The 18,568-nt window shown below is 36.5% G+C and overlaps 1 protein-coding gene across 3 annotated transcripts in view; it reads right to left on the reverse strand.

Annotated features, from left to right (window-relative positions):
• Positions 1–456: 456 nt before the first annotated feature.
• The window catches only part of LOC136241689 (uncharacterized), a 152,715-nt gene continuing 134,603 nt past the window's right edge, over positions 457–18,568 (reverse strand). For 2 of the 3 annotated variants that reach the window (XM_066032952.1, XM_066032950.1), the window contains 3 exons: positions 4,607–4,791; positions 1,109–1,283; positions 457–612 (listed from right to left, as the gene is read on the reverse strand). In XM_066032952.1, coding sequence (XP_065889024.1) covers positions 596–612; positions 1,109–1,283; positions 4,607–4,791 — 377 coding nt within the window. In that variant the 3' untranslated portion in view covers positions 457–595. Of the gene's footprint in view, positions 621–1,108; positions 1,284–4,606; positions 4,792–18,568 lie in introns of all 3 variants that reach the window. The other variant, XM_066032951.1, reaches the window with a different exon arrangement.

Raw genomic sequence — 18,568 nt, forward strand, 5'->3', positions numbered from 1 at the left:
GCCTAGCCAATATACTGCCAAGCTGTTATGAAGGAAATTTGAGGCTGGATATTTTTGGGCAAGCAAGAAAGCCCAAAACTGCATGATCCCAAATATACAGTACTACCTTACTTTATGATGTACAGTTTTGAAATTGGATAATTGACAGCATGTATATATATCAGGGATGTGTTCAGGTTTAAAGTAGTGGTGGTTACAAGACAGGATAAAATGTATGAATCTCCAGTGGTTGTTGAGTGGTAGTGGTGGCTGGTTCCGACCACTGCTGACCACAGTGGACACATCCCTGTTGTATAGCTATTATACACTCATTATAAATTAAATCATACTAGCTACCTTGTATATTCACAATGCAAATCTTCAAAATATACTGTAGTAGCACTAAAGTACAGTATGCACATACATGGATGTCAGCCAGACACTTATATGGAGGTACGTACGTACTGTGTACGTAAATGCAGGAAACTAAATCATATTATACATAATAGTAATGTGAAATACATACACATCTTGAATGGTTACGCATACAGTATTATGTTGTAGCATAATCGTTATTTAGAAATTGTAGGTTACTTAAGTCTGAATGATATAGTCATTATCCACTGCTGGCATCTAAGAAGCTATAAAATATAGTAACAAGTATGATAGTGCAGAACAATAATAATGGAATGATAAATGTTCAACATTGTATGGTTAAATTATATTGGAATGAGCATCCTGACTGAAAAGTGACATAGCCATTCCACTTTGTACTATACAGCATTACAAACTATGCTGGTTTTGGGAGATATTTTTGCATAGAAAAGTCCTAACTTTCATGTGCATGAGTCCCTACTAGATTGTCCAATTCATGAAAACTATTGTGCATCAAAATTTTAACATGTTCTATGCACATGTAAGAGTAAAGGTGTGAAGTGGCAGTATACCTACCACTTAGAGATTTGTATTTACGTGTCTGCTGTATTTACAGGATGAGCTACACATGAGTGACATGGTCTAAATCACAGACATTTGACACTAACTGATGGTATTTTTATGCTGTGCTGATAATGAAACATTTCTACATAAAAATATGTGCTTTTATTATGAACTCTTGCTTATAACTAACCTTCAAGTTGACAGTCTACTGCAGTAGTAGTGATATTAAAATTCTGGAAAGGGTCGTCAAAATCATCATAGAAAACCAACACTTTACAAGACTTATAATACTGATAATTTGTGGAGATCACATAGCTTAACTGATGTGTTTCACTGATATCATCTGAAGTTTTACTATAGTCATTCTGATGGATACACAAGTAAGTAACTGACAGTATATATACACATGTGAACATGGCACAAAACATTTGGTGGGGTAAACCTTGATTTTCATCTAAGGTAGCTGCTTGAATTGATGTGAACAGATTTCTCCCTAGCAACCATCCCATCAGTATTTATGCATTATCTATCAACCATCAGGATTTTGTTTTTGGTGCCTCTTTCTTTTTCCTCTGATTATTCAAAATAGTCTGGCAGACAGCAGGGTGAAGTTTGCAAAATGGTCTATAGTTTATTTTAATGCACTTTTGGATTGTCCTGTATACCTAAAACAATATTCCACCTGCTGGACAGGTGTCAGCCTTGGGAATTTCGCTATAGCAACCAAAGTTTAATTAGCTGCATAGCAACCATACAAATTTCACAAAATAGCTTCTATGGGTTTCAGTTTTACCAAAAATGGTTTGATAACCTGACCATTTAACAAATCTGAGGTATTACAATTAATGGAAAATGTATAATTATTAAATAGTTCCATAAACCACTGAAAGCATCATTATGCATACCATAGTTACGTATGTCTCAATAACTGTCATATGCTCTGTGGGCACAAACTACACCCTGTTACACAACAGGACATATCTCAGCTGTACTGGAGTAAAATATTTGCATTCTGCTACTTTTATTATAAAGCCAATCAATTGCTTAATACCTGCGTAAAGTTTCAAAGCTATAGCACATTAGTACATAAAGTTATAGGTGATTAAAGTTCGAAAAGTAGGCAATTTTATGTGCTCACATGCCTTAAATTCACAGGCCCATGCAGTCACATTTGCTCTCTTGACTTTCTTTAGTTTGCTTATTTTTAAAAAAAAATGCTTGTTTCAGTTAGCTAAGCTATACTATAATGGTTATCATTACTTTTAGACTCGAGAGAACAAACACAGTTTTCTGGTAGGAAATTTAATTCTGGCCTTTCCTGTTGAATGCTTCTACGAAATCATTATGATAAAATCAAGTGTCTTGGTGATAATTATTTGCCTCTTTTTGGTTTTTTGTTGGTGTGGAAAAGCTCAGCTAATACACCCTTTCTCCAGCTGAAGTCCATGAAGTGCAAATAATTTATCAGGTGCTGTATTATAAAATGTTCCATAACATTGGTGCTAAAGATAGAATTTGAGTTTTATACATAAAGAAGTTAATGTACATATATGTAGATCATCAAATGTAAGCTCAACAACTAGTACTTGCTATATACTTGCAGAGTATATGTCACAAAGCACTCACTATACAGTGAATAGCATATGTGTGTTCTTCAGCTATGCTTATTAACTGCTTGGTGTTTAGATTCTTCACACCTGTTCCAGTATCATCTAGCTCACTTAGACTATTTTCAAGGAATAATGGAAGTTATGCCTTATTTGGGACATTATATGTGGTATCCATGCAGTAGAGTAGCTGCTTCCATATACCCTGAAATGTGGACACTGTGAATGGAAATTTTAGTGATTTTGTTTACTGCCTAGGTGAGAAAACTATTTGTTTTTTTTATAGATTACTAATAGGCTATTATGTTCACCAGAATATTGTTTTGTCTAAGGTCATAATTGTATAAAACATACATACAAATAAGCCTCTGAGATCAGGACAACTTTCCAATAAGAACAGTATAGTGGAGTCTTAAGGTGTCCAGAATGGTGTTGTGAGAGCCTCTAGCTATATTTTATATAGGATACGTACACATGTATGTATGACTGTGTGCTACCTCTTAACAATATTTTTTATGTACAGATAATAGATCATGACATGCCTTTTGTACTGAAGTTGCTCAATCACTTCTGTCTGTACCTTTTGTTATTTTCACTGAAATGGACATCAAATCAAATTCTTTAAGGTTTGCTATTCTCCTACACTTGCATGCTGCTCTTCTTGCATGAGAATTTTGGTAACCTTACTATTTGGCATGCAAGAGAGAATTTTCAATGATATAAAAGTGCTCAGTGTACTAGCCATTTTGTGTCCAAATTTGCAAGAAGGTCTTCCACACACCAAATTTTGCCACTTTAATGATTCATAACTTGATTTAGATTTGAAATAAGTTATTAACTGAAATTTCATCAGCTGTGAGCCATAACATAGAACATTGGAGGAAGAAAAATTTCAGAAGCAAAGTTGAATATTCATACAATTGGCAATTGCATGTGGAAGACACAAATCCAGCCTTTAAGAGCATCCATTGCATTATTTTGCATGAACAAAATTAGTCTTTCCTGCTACAACCTATTTGCTCTACTACTGATTTCCTCTATTGGCATTTATCAACAGCATATCAGTATTGGGGTCAGCAACAGCCTGCCATATGTATGTGTGTGGCACACATATGTGGTGCAAATTTGGTTTCACAAATAATTCATAATAGTGCATGCTGAATGCGTACATGTACGTACATATACAGTCGGTGTTCTATAAAGTGCAGTGGTATACAGGGACAGTGCTTGGTTACAACAAATCCATAACAGTCAAGCTGTGCAAAGGGTGTAGTGGTACTACAACTGTATCATTCAGAGTTAGCTATAAACTAAAAGTAAAAAATATTTGTCCAGCTGATATTTTAATTATTGGAGCAATTGCTTGGTGATTTACTTCACAGTTTGGCTATTCTGTCTGCAGCTTGGTTATTTTGTCATGGATCCCATCATTTACTACTTTGCATGTGCTCTATTCACTGTGTACACGAATGACACAATTAGGAGACTGTTACAATGGTCAGTTTAAATCAGGTGACCTTATTATACAGTACAGTGATCCAGTTGGACAGGTTTCATTGTATAGTTGAATAGTAGAAGTATTGCACAATCACAAATGCAGTAAAATACCAGTAAAACAAGCAGGCATAACATGGAATGAGATCAAAGGAATCAAATTAAACTTGGTATATGACTTTGACTCATGATGCACCGTCTTCATGCCAATTTGAAGAAATCTGAAAACAGTGGGTTAACATTTTAAGTTCTTTGATAATTTAGCATGGAATGTCCAAAGTACTAGAATTTCCTGAGTTAATATCCCAATTTGCCCAATGCTGACGCAGGTCCAGCAGGTGGTTTGAGTTGTCCATAGTATGGAGAAATATTTGTGGCATAAAATAAATTATAGACCATATTGCAAGGTTCAGCCAAAAAAGCCACTTATTCTACTGGACTAAAAGTATAACTTTCTTCAAACCATTTACACAATTTGTAATTTTAAGTGACATCTACACAGATTCTAATAGAGCGTTCAAGTCTATTCACTTGTATGCATATGAATTGCTAATACATTGTGTTTAGTATAGCATGATGCAACTTACAGCCACTGTCCTGTTAGTACTTTGACATTCAATATCTGCTCTAGTGTCTGCCAAGCGGTATGAGATTTGTTCCTGTGTGATACTTAGATTTTGAGGTGGATCCAGTTGCCAAAATATACTAATAGTATGTGTATGTGCTTCACTGTCTGTAGTGCAGTTTACGTTCACAGTTGGTTTCCCCAAATCTGCAATCACAAATCAAAGTATCCATAAACCAGTGAAGTTAAATGCAGATAATTACAGTATCAAGACATGTGTGACCAATGGAAGCCAGTGTGGTTGTATAACAAATAAATGTGTGGCCAGAATAACAATTTGGTCGTGCTTACACAGACTACTATTTTTCCAATTAAATATTCCCCGGTTAGGATAATGTCCTTACCAAAGATGTGCAAAACCAGTTTAGCCATCTCTGATTGTTAATAGTTGTTATTCTAGAACAACATACCTACAAATAATTGGATAGTTGTTTTGGGAAATTCCATGTGATTACATTAATTTTATCAGCTCTTTCACCAAAATATTCCCTTACTTAGATCAATGTAATCTACAAAATACACCATTTCTAAACTATTCTGTAACTACAATGAATTCACACATATTTATTACTTACAGTCATAAGTATAACTAAATGCACCCAATGGAAGTACCAGCAAGAGTAACATCATGTTATCCATCGTGCTAGAATGAGAAACTATTACAATTTAAAACAATACTTTTGGAAACAGCTTAAATATGTAACATGTCTAAGTGTATGGTAAATATGGCAAAATTTGATTTTGTGAGTGTCCGCCAAATCATCAATTTTAATTGCACACTAAAAATTCTGCTCATAAGATATTCTGAAACAACAATGAATTTTAGAAAGCACCTTTTTACATGAGAGCTTCAGTCTACTATCGTACCAACTATGACAATCTCTGTAGAGAATGTCCTTCTTATGTTCTCATTACATAGCTATGCATTATACTTCCTCTCATTTAAGTCACATGAAATTAATAGTTGAAATCAAAACACTTTTAAGGTACAGATCTTTCCTATTTGAATTACAGTATTGCTTGCTCAATTAAGACATGAGGTATACAAATGTTGTATGGACATGACTAATAGTTTGGCAACTTCTGACTAATGAGTGTGATCAACAAATGCCAGGTGAGCAGGATTACTCAGCATGCCAGGCAAAGAAGACTTTAGCTTTGGCTGCCATTCACACACAGCCATGCCTAACCAGTGGTGCACTATCCAGATACCATGAGTCACATGATGAGTAGGTAGACAAATCCTCCTGGAGGTAGGACTAGTACCCCACAGTAGTGGGTGAAGGTATTGACCCACTTGTTATGTGAGGATGTATGGACAGTTGGTATCTGTTATAACAGATACCACATCACCTGTATGCTTCACAGTAACCCATACAGTAGGTTATAAATGTAAGTTTTGTACTTAGTATGCTGCATACAACATTTATATGGTCATGCAGTTTAATTAAGAGGTAAGTACATTAATACTATTTCCTTTTTCACAGGACGCTAAAGAGTACACAAACTATGAATACACTGACTAAACATCCTGACATTTCCTAGAAGATACATTTTGTGTCTGACCACAATTAGTGTCTGTCTGGCACCAAAAATTAAAGTGAAAATTTCCCTCTCCATTCTGAATTTTCAGCATATGAATGACTGTATTTAGATTCTTCCTTACAATATATATAGCCATCACCTCTTCCTTCTACCTTATGTAATTTACTGCAAAACAACTAAAAACTGACTAAAACAATGGAAATGTCCAAGGTAGCTTTACATAGACAACATTACATTTGTGGTGAAAATGTAAGTGAAAATACATCAAGTACACAATATCTCCACATCCATGATTGAAAGAATAACTTGTTAGTTTCTACCAGGTAATAAAAGGACAACTTTAAGCAGTTAAATAGGAACCAGTACTTTTAGATGAAAGTAATTCCAATTTGTTGGGTGGGTACAGCACATTTGTGTATAAATCAGGTTTCAGCTTTCTAATGCTGCTGGGCATGGTTACAATTTTTACACAAATTTAGCATAACTCATATGCATACAATACTACTTTACAACATAACAACAAAAAGATGCAATTATGATTTATGTAGCAAAGTTGTGTGACAGATAGACTTGTTTGAGTGATAGTGATAAATGTACAAAGACTTTTGTTATGCCCAACCCTATATGCTTCCATAAGAAAAAGTATTGTTTTATATGAGGTCAGAAACTACCAGAATGGTTTACACAACTATGAAACCCATACACCGCACAAATAAATTTTATACATCTCTATTGTCACTTTTGATGTTGTGAATCGTACCACAATGAGATACAGGCAGAGTTAAAACAGAATTTCTGAATACTTATATGAAATTATGATTCATGTAGCAAAGTTGTGTGACAGATAGTGATAAATGTGCAGGACAAGAACAATAAATTGCTCTACTGAACACATACATGACCTCACAGGCAGCCATGCATTTATTCCACTGTAACTTCATGTGTTATGTCCACATCTTGTGCAGCCTTATAATAGTGTTTATGGGGAACTGCATGAACAAACTCAGCTGCATACCAGAGAAAGTTGGAACCACAGATTACATATCAACAGTATAGTGTCACTGTGGAAGCCTAGCTACTATTATGAAATATATTTATACATTAATTTCACCCAAAACTTTAAGAAGCACATTTACAAAACAAAGTACACTACTTTTACACTAATGTGGAATACAATCTGGTTCCTAGTGAAACCAGTGAGTTTATAGTTTTGCATTTCACATTTTGAAGCTTACAAAAAATGGCTAAATAGGGAATACATTTCACTTCTGTTTCTTCCCAACTATCACAAGGGTTCTGTTCAAGCAGGCCATTGAAAATGCTCAAAGACACTGCACTGGCCAGAAGGCCATCTGCTACTAGTAGTACAGTACTTACTGTTCAACAATCTCCTCAGGGTATACGAAAGCTACCAACAATAAGACAATCAAAATCATGCACAATAATGCATGTAAGCCCACTAATGATTTAGACCATTAAACATAATAAAATTAAGTCAGCCATGAACCTTACAAGAAGTCAATTCTTGGAAACAACCAATTCTCAGAAACAACAAATGGTAACTACAATACAAATATGACATTTCCCTTTAGCAAATGAGGTGGTAACTAAGTGTTGACTGGATATATTTTTATTTCCTACCTGTCTGGAGACATTATTATATGTTTGGTTTACATTCAACTTTAGCTCATTTCATAGAAACTGCATTTGTTTACATATCAAACATACCCAAATATATTCACCATGAGATAATTAGACTGTATATAATTATATTCACTTTAGAAGTTTCACTGCAAAACAGTATAATCTAACCCATTAATTTTATATAATACAGAGATGTGAACAAAAAGGTACATTTCAAGTACAATGCTGGCTGCAGTTAATAAGTTCGATTGGGGATCATAGAATAGACTGAATTATGGATTAAATGGCCACTAGTATATCTGCAGTTGTAGGTGACCTCCCTTGTTTCCCTACTTTTTATGTCTATGATTTTAAATTCATAATTCCTTATACTTGTTTGTTTACTTTTTGCAACATCATTGTGACTGGTGAACTCATGCATACTGAACATACTGAATCAAAAGAAAGAATGGCACCAGAGTTAATGTTTTGTCTGAACGCACATCCGAACATGGAAAAGCCATTGCATTTCACTTTCAACTATGTTCAGCACGTTCTACAAATGAAGGACAGTAGGAGAAGTGCCTCTGCAATCAATCCAGCCACCATGAAATATATGGATAATTCACGTGCCTAACCTATCAATTACTGACTCAAAAGTGGAAGTGGCCATTACGCTTCGCTACAAACAATGTTCAGCCTGTTACACAAAGAACAGGAAGAGAAGCACCTCTGAAATAAATCCAGTCACTACAGAAAATATGGACGGTTCCCATTTGCAGATGAAGGGAAGTCATCGAGCTACCACAAATCAACACCTTGGATTATCAGCAAGAAGAAATGGGACACAAAGGAGGACAAAGGTAAGTACATGAAGCATGCATTGTACATATTGTGCTATGCCATAAGGCATGTCTCAGGGATGAAGCGACATTAAACTGTGAAAATATCAAGCTCGTATCCTTAGCCATTATCAAGTTACACTTGACTGAAGGCATTAGTCAGTCAGTCAGTATTTCAGTCAGTCAGTCAGTCAGAAAATTTCCACTGAATAATTTTTCTTTAAAATTTCATAGCAACTTTTTGGAAGCATTTCAGGTCATACTGAAGGCACTTTGGGATTGGTTATACCAAATCAATACTGCCAAGGCACCATAAAGATATTGTAAGGCTGGTATTAGGGTGAAAGTTTGATCAGAAAAGCCAACCTTCATGATCCCTACTGTGTACTGTGTGATTACTTTAAATCATCTATGCACAAGAGCGTAGGATAGTCATGCAGTAAAGTTCATATTAATCAAAAGTTATTGTCAAACATTAAAACATATTAAACTTTTGAGCTTGAGCAACCAACAAATGGGAGTGGTTCCATATAATCCTACAGTGATTATGTCAAACCACCAAAGCTACAGCTTGACTAATCCCATACTACAGTTTTCAATCTCCCGACTGTTGCATAATATACTTACCATTCACAAGGCTATATCTAACCAACAAAACCACCCCTTTGAATACGACTAAAGTATTATAAGCTCATTGCTCCACTTTGATCCACTCTGAGACCTCAAGTGACATATGTGACCCAGTCTGAGGAAACTGGTCTTATCGTCCATGTCAGTAGATTCGATTTTTTACCAAGGACACAAAGCTACATGAATAAAATATCTAATTCCACAATTAAATCAGAGTGATCTGGTTTTGCTGGCTGCTTTTCCCAAGCCCAGTGGCAATCCATACGTGCAGTGTGGGGCCTTAATGCAGCTCTGGTCAGCCTGGGGATGACTGTATGTGGTTGTACAGCTCTGTGGTGTTGAATAAGTACCTCTGCTGTAAATTTCCTTTCATTTTAGCCAATTTTGAGACCTGAATGGCCCAAAACTTGGCCTAATTTATCCCTGTGCCTTCCTTTTCAGTTTTTGAACACTGTCTTTCCCACCTTCCAGGCCCCCTGCCTCCCACCCCTTTTGCAGCTCGCCTGATACAGTCAGCTTCCATTTAAAAACTATCTAAAATGGCGGGAAACTTAGTTGTTGGCTACTTGCACAGTGGATGCTCTGGAAGGTAAGGAATTGGTGTAAAACTTGTGAACATTTGGTACACATAGCTTCAACCATTGGTGAACTACAACACACTAAATACTTAAACCGGTGTTTCTTGATACTTTTAAATAGGCGATAAGAGCGGTTTTCCCAGACTGGTCACATATAATCAATCTATCATCACATACAGGTATGAGTCAGACCCAAATACTCTACAAACTGGATGAGACCCACGTAATACTTGAGTAGAATGTGACCTTCATGACGTTGGTCGTCCAAGGATACTATAATAATACAAATCTCCACAGTTGTTAAAAGACAATAAAACAAACATGTACAGAAAATGCTGTCTTTATATTGGGGCTTGCATATCAAAGTTTACAAATAGTGCACCCTCAAAACATAACAAGAGCCAAAAAGTGGTGACTGAAAAATAGCCATGACTATTATTACCCTAATTGAGCACTATTTAAATGCCTGTAAAAAATAGAACATACTGATGTTTGCATCAGTGATTGAATCGTGTAATGCCTGTGTGGGATGTGAACATAGGCTTTGATCATAGCTGCAAGATGCTGAGTTTGCATCATGCCAACCACTACGCATGACGCTACGCTTTCATTAGTCAGTAATACCAATGCAAATGTCAGTATGTACCACTGGTAGGTATAGTGGTTTTAATGCAAACATATAGTGATTTCATCATGTGTGAGTCCATAGAAACAGTGGACAAGTGGTTGTAGAGTTATCATTAATGGAATCATGAGAGGAGATGATGTATGGAATGTCTCAAATTTATTAAAGACACTTAGTGTAATACATAGTTAGATATATCCCAGCTATGTCAAAAACTAATGTATTTTTAAAATGGAAGTGGTTACTGAACTGAAAAGTTTTTATTTTTGTGTCTAGTAGTTGCCCAAAGCATTCAACTTAAAGGGGCAGGTATAGTAGTTGCCCCAAGCAATTGACTTTAGTGGGCACGAAAAGTAGTATTAGCATTAGGGTTGGGTTCAGCTTTGGTTTCTTCTTCACCTTTAGGTTACATTCTTTTTATTATAATTATACTGAGACTATTACTTGAGTAACATTTCTAAGATAGAAAAGTAGGGGAGGTGGATTGCTAGCAGCAGTAGCACAGTGGTTAGCACACTTACCTAAAGCTCCAGTAGTCCAGGGTTTAAGTCCTAGCTGAGTTTTGTGTTTTGTTGCTTTTATTTTTTGTTTAGTGACCTTTTTGTCTAAGTTTTACTGTCGGTTCAATAACCAGTATGGCTTATTGAACTGACTATCAGCTCAGTATCCACTGACTTTTTAAATATGACACAGCTACATAGTGATCTAATATGAATACTGGTACTAGCTAAATAATGAAACCAAACATATAAGGCAGTCCACCGCAATGCATGATGAGAGTCCCTGTGAACAACTTTGTGTACAAAGCTGCAAATCTCCTATTGTTCTCAATTTTCAATGACAAGTGCAAATCTATTCTGGGGAGGGAACTTGCAATTGGTTGACAAATACTTCAAAATGCTATGTGCTATTAGTGCAGCAGCATAGTCCAGCATATCAACCCTATTGTGCATTTTTTGATAAAAGCACCAAATTTGGTACACATGTAGGTTAATACCTAATAATCAGTTTTGGATATGGAGGCACTCACAAATGTACTCATGGTGGCCATAGCAACTGTTTACAAAATGGCTGCTATGAAAACACACTTTCTTATTGAAACAGCTACAAATTTTGCCACAACAGTACACAATAACCATATAAACAAGTAAAAAACTACACAATAACCATAGGGGGCTCCAGAATTTTTGGTGGCTGGTTTCTGATCAAGAGCATAGCTAGATTTTTGTGTGAAGACCAAAAAAAGATCATCACCTGCTGAGAACAACTGCCCTACACTAACTATATAAAATATCACTGATAAAGTACATAAAGATCCTTATTTGTAGCTATTAAGCTTGCTATACTGCTGCTCTGAGTACTGTGACTGCTTTATAGAGTGATTGACTGCTCTATTAGAGTATCTCGATCTGATCGTAACCAGTTTCTGGAAACCTCAGAAACCCCCCTGATAACAAGCAAACATAATTTTTTTTACCATATGCATAGAGAACACATGGCATTTATTCTAAATAGAGCACTGTCAAAGCACATGGTACATTCTAATTGAACAGCTCAGCAGTATTTGGCTTAGTTTCTTATTGAAAGTTCTAAAGTTAGCAGTTACAGAAAGGTTTGTGTGCATGTGTATATGCATACAATATTATATTATTGTGCCATTGTGTATCAGGTCATTCTTAGTTCCATTGGACGTACCCAGTGTTGACTAGTTTGTCAACACAACCATGTCATCCTCTAAGACGTTTAAACTTATATATTGATATTTGGGAAACATCTTCATCTCAATAGCCAGCTGGTATAAGCCAGGAGTTTTGTGTTATATGTCAGGAAGTGACAGCAGAACCACTTACTTCTCTTTTGAATTCAAAAAAAAGGAATGACAATGGAAAGGGATATCAATCACTTGCTGAAAACCTGGTCAAATTAATTTAATGATGAATTGGGAACGTTACCAAGGACCTTGCAAATAGACAGACTGAACGAAGAACAAGGCATTGAAGCAGCTATGATTACCAATAAGGCTAAGTGGCATTAAACATGTAGGCTCCATTACAACAACCACACGGGAGTCTTTACTTAAGTCTGGTGGGGAATTGTGTTTTTTCTGTGGTGAAGAAGGTCGACTAGGTACTGATGGCCTACATCAGGTGACAACTTTTAAAGTGGGCCAATGTGTACGCAAGTGTACTAAATAAACTCACTGGAGACAGTTTTCTCTTGGCCAAACTGAGTTTAGGTGATATGGTAGCCTTGGAAGCTAAGTCCCACACCAAGTTTTTATTGGCTCTATACAACCGTGCAAGGAAGGTGCAGGCTGCTCAGTAACAAATAAGTAGTAAAGATGGTGAAGTATCAGGAATCACGTTTGCTGAGCTTGTAATGCATATTGAAGAAGCTTGTTTGGAAGCAAGCATTTCACCAGTTTTCAAACTCACTGATTTGGCACAACTCTACATGTCTAGAATAATACATTTTGGAGTCATGATATATAATGTACATAACTAAGTAGTAAGTAATCTCAACTGTACATATATGCATATAAATAAGTAGTGTATATAGTGTAATGTAGACAGTGGCTGTTGGTATCTGTTACCTTCAGACTCTTGGTGTGTTTGCACCATAAAGCTTTAAATAAATAAATAAATGAGTGACAAATGAATGCATACATGCACAACGCAATTGAAGCCAAGGCTGCACATTTTCCAGAGATGCAAGCTCAGAGTAAGGGGAGAGATGTTGTTGAAGATATTGGTGCTGCACTTGACAAAGTCTGTGACCAAGACAGTAACAGTGAAGCTGTTCATCTAGCACGTGTTGCACAGATTGTACGCTGACACATGTTTGACTCCCACACCCTTCACTGGATCATTTTGTCAGGAAAGGTCTGTACCATGTACACTTGCTGCTTTCACTAGTAAGTATGGTGTTGGAAGGCCGAAGTATCAAGGACCAACTTCGTGAATTTTCAACACCAGCAGCACTTTCCATTGCCCAGATTTTGGAAGTATAACAGTGTTGAACACATGCATAAACAGGTAGATGCCATCGCATCTCTCTGTCACAGTTCTACACAAGAAAACAACATAGCCATCATCAAATACTAATACGTACTGTTGATACAGATGTTGTGATATTGGCAGTGAAGGTAGCTGAAACTCTACCAGCTAAAGATGACAGCTAAAGATGAAGTTTGGGTAGCATTTGGATCAGGAAAAATTTTCTTATATATGGTAGCCCATCAAATTAAAGCTCGTCTGGGATCAGAGAAGTCGTGTGCCCTTCCTCTGTTCCGCGGACTAACTGGATGTGAGTCATGTGACACCATTGTCAGTGTTTGTTGGACATGGCAAGAAAATCTGCACAGACTATAGGGAATTCGTTCCCGGAACTTACTAATACACTGATGTAGCAATAAGCTAGCACATGCACCAACTGAGATTTCAGAACAAACTATGCATGTCATTGAGGGGTTTTTCATTCTTATCTATGGCCGAACAAGCACCTGCACTGATGCTAACCAGGCTAGGAAGAAGCTCTTTGCAAAGACAGCATCTGGAAAGAGAACTCCACCAACATACGCTGCTCTGGAGCAGTATATCAAGCGAGCTGCCTTCCAAGGGGGGTCCCCAGACCCTGTGCTTCCTTCTCCAAGTAGTTGGGGTTGGATAAAGACAGATGGTGGCCTATATGAACCACACTGGACCACACTTCAAAAAGCATTGAAAACCTCTTACGAGCTGATCTGTTGTAGCTGTAAGAAGGGGTGTCGTATCAACTGCAAGTGGTCTTCAATGCACTGCTCTCTGCAAGTGTGAGAGAGAATGTCCAATAAACTATAAAGTTCAACTTTGTATCACACAGAGAGTTTATAATATATTATTCTAGTATTTATAACTACAATAATCAATTGTACAGTAATAGTCCATTATGAATAAGATAAAATGACTAATATTTGCATTATTCATATTAATAAAGATTTAGTATGGTTCTACTAGAGGAAATACAGTCACTTTTGTACAGAATTGCTGCCATGAACTTTCATTGGTAGCACTGAAATTCCTAATAGTGTGTTTGAAATCATTTGCGTAGCAGCCATTTTGTAAACTGTTGCTATGATTACCATGAGTACAATTGTGAGTGCCTCCATATCCAAAAACGATTGTTAGGTAATAATCTACATGTGTACCAATTTTGGTGCTTTTATCAAAAAGTGCACAATAGTTTTGGTATGCCGCTGCACTATATAGCTATTGTTTGATAATTATAACTAGCTAACTCTTATCCACAATGACGTCATAGCATAAAATAGCGGCCGATAGTGTGCATGGACACTTTTGTGCTATTGGGAGAGATGGCGATTCGCTATGTTAACGTTTAGAGGAACTCACCTAATATCGGACGGGCTCCAAAATCGGACGCAATTACTCGAGCTACAAGAGGAATTTTCGAACAACTCATATATCTTTAGATAGTTCAAGGCTGTGGGACTTTGGGCACCAAGTATCAGCTTTCTCGGCTTCTTTGTCTGGTGGCAGCAGCCCTGCAAAGTCATTTCCGATTAATACGTATAATCGGAAAAAACAGTCGATTCACGGACACTCACCGTCTACATATCAGACTTGCATTCAATCAACAGTTTTCTACCTTAAAGTAGTAGAGTAACTCATCTACTTTCTAAATATCCCTGGTTTATTAAATCAAATCCTTTTAATCACGAATTACAAATCAAATAAAATGAGACGTCACTGGAGTAATATTCGCACCATAAATTTAAGTATACGGAAACTTGATAAAGTATACGTTGTTTGAGATACGTAGACGGGAAATGTTCACCGTATACTTTTACAGACATCGTTTACTTCCGTATACTTAAATTCATAGTGCGACTATTACTCCAGTGACATCTCATTTTATTTGATTTGTGATTAAAAGGATTTGATTTAATAAACCAGGGATATTTAGAAAGTAGATGAGTTACTTTACTACTTTAAGGTAGAAAACTGTTGATTGAATGCAAGTCTGATATGTAGACGGTGAGTGTCCGTGAATCGACTGTTTTTTCCGATTATACGTATTAATCGGAAATGACTTTGCAGGGCTGCTGCCACCAGACAAAGGAGCCGAGAAAGCTGATACTTGGTGCCCAAAGTCCCACAGCCTTGAACTATCTAAAGACATATGAGTTGTTAAAAAATTCCTGTTGTAGCTCGAGTAATTGCGTCCGATTTTGGAGCCCGTCCGATTTTAGGTGAGTTACTCTACATACTTCAGCAAGGGGCAAGGTGAGGCATACATACTTAATTACAAGGCAAATGCGCATGCATAGTTGTGCGTCGATAGCAAACTTAAGCCTGGTTTCGTCTGTTCGCATCGCCACATCACGTTAACTAGCTTTTTACCTTTATTATCCAATAGTTCCATGTCGTGAAATCAGCAAACAAAGCTCATTTTATTGATAACAAACGAAGTGCCCACAATAAACACGGCCATTTTATCAATTATGACTTCATTGCGGATAAGTTCCATTTTATTGATCGCCAGTTCGCCACTCAACAGTGGCCATACATATAGCTTAGAATGCAGCTATGGAAAACTGCTTACTTACAAAACTGGTCAATTTTCTGCAGTTACAAACACAGTGAAGACTCAAGTTAGATCACAATCTGTGCTCATACGCCACATTCGACGTACAGTGCATGGCAGGCAAAATTAATGTGTTGTGAGTAACATGCGTAAAGATCTTACTCAGTTCTTTCTGCCCCTTATCTTGAATCTTGAATTCGCACAACCTTGGAGATGTACTTTCTGACCAGGTCAATAATAGTTGCGATTGGCTTTCGTCACAATTTAAGTGTACACCTATAGAGCTATAGCTAACTCTTTTATAACTCTTGTTGTTGTGACATTATTAATCAAGACACACGTTAGTGTGTCGTGCGGCCAAGTACAAGCTACTTCGGGCGCGCGACAGACAAGTGTGTATTATTTTTAAGGAACCAAGAAAATGCCATCTTCACGCATCCATAGCGCAATAATTGGAAGACGGAAACTAACCATTTTTGCTGTGGAAACTCCCTAGTGATAGGGCACCTTCCGTTCCAAATTTGAGGTGGATCTACCCATTTATCACTTAGACACGCGCCTTCAAAGGTCGTCTTATTTTCTTCGTATTTTCCTCTTATCTTTTTTATGATTATGATTAAATACGTGTAAAGGCAAAGCCTGTATACCCGATCAATGCATTATACAAAAGTACATCTAAAATCTAATAAATAATTATCTAACAGCGATTTAAAAGTGTTAATTGAAGTACTTTCTACAACAGAGGTAGGTAAACTGTTCCAATCATTAATCATTCTGTTCATAAAGTAATTAGATCTGTATATAACAAACTTGAATGTTGCTTGAACAATTTAAAGTGGTGCCCCCTGGTAGTAGTAGTGGAGTAGGTGTATAGATTAGTAAAGTCAGAGCTGAAGGTAGTCGTTAAGAATTTTGTATAGAAAAATTAAATCACCCCTCTGGCATCTATACAACAATGATGGTAAGGATATAGTATTGACAGCCTCTCAGTATAGGATTTGTCATGTAATTATAATAATGATGGGAGGAGACGGATAGCTCGACGCTGTACTTTTTCAACTTTTCTTGGAGGAGATTTTATCCCTCTTGTATGTGAGACCTTTGGTGTTTGGTCACCGTATTCCCTATCAATTTTAGGATCCATAGCTGACAGAACAACTGTTAGAAATGGTTTACCTCAAAAGTTTGCTAGGCGCCAACTTCTCCAGCAACTGTCTGTGACTTTATTTATTATTATTTATTATTATTATTATTTATTGTTAATCAGCAGGACCCTCCAGGGGTATAATGCTGATGTGCAATTACATGTGTACAATTTCAATTAGTTACTTAACTATATAAGTATGTACAATTACGACAAGTTACTTAATTATATACATATGTACAATTACAATAATAAACTATAAACAATTACGATAAGTTACTTAACCATATACATAAAAGGGGCTAATTTTTGCTTAAATTCTTCAACACAGTCAGTCTCAATAATCTCAGCATCTAATCTATTCCATTCTGGTACAGTTCTTGGGAGGAAGGAATATTTATATACATCAATTCTTGGTTGGTAAGGTACTAGTTTAAACTTTGTGGAGGTACAATGCAAAAATGATACTCCGCCAGTATTCGCTTACTGCTGATGACGAATTTCCTGACTTTGACATTGGTTAAGTTAAGTACGTAGGTAGTAATAAGTATATAGTTATTATTATTATTATTTATTATTTGATTACTGTACAGAAACCTCCATATGGAGTATATAGTACAACAGATTAAATTAAGAATAAATTATAGTGATTGTACTTAGCTACAATTAATACATTGTTTAAATGTGTTTAAGGTAGGTGATTCCACAGTACTGCTAGATAGGTTATTCCATAATTTAATTGTAGAGGGGTAATAAGAGTAAAGGTAAGAATCAATTCTGGAGTGTGGCTGCAAAAATCGTTAATCGTGACCTCGTGTTTGGCTTGCTGTTGGGATTAAATAGGTTCCATTATCGATGTGAACTTGTCTATGCACCATTTTATACATCATAACTAGCTTCAAATTGTTCCGTCGCTGTTCAAGAGTTGGTAGATTCAGGTGATCTAGTATCTCAGTTACACTAGCCCAGGGTGAATAATTGTTTGTAATAAACCTTGCAGCTCTTCGTTGGACCATTTCTAACTTGTAGATGCTACTGTTAGTGTATGGAGACCAGACAGTTGATGCATACTCTAAGATAGGACGCACCATTGCTAGATAACACAGCTTCTTAGTTTGTTGAGTGCAAGAGCTAATATTACGTCGCAAAAAGGCATTGGCTGAGTTTGCTTTACAGGTAACATGTTGGATATTGTTTGTCCATTTCAGGTGTTCATCTATTGTTACTCCCAGGTAAGTGGCACTGGTAGATCTACAAATTTGATGTTGTTTCAGAAAATATGTTGAGTTAGTTGTTAATATCCTGTTAGTGATCTTGAGGTGTACACATTTGCTAAGGTTGAAAAACATTTGCC

This window comes from Dysidea avara, chromosome 12 (genome assembly GCF_963678975.1).
Source record: "Dysidea avara chromosome 12, odDysAvar1.4, whole genome shotgun sequence".
In the NCBI taxonomy this organism is placed as follows: domain Eukaryota; kingdom Metazoa; phylum Porifera; class Demospongiae; order Dictyoceratida; family Dysideidae; genus Dysidea; species Dysidea avara.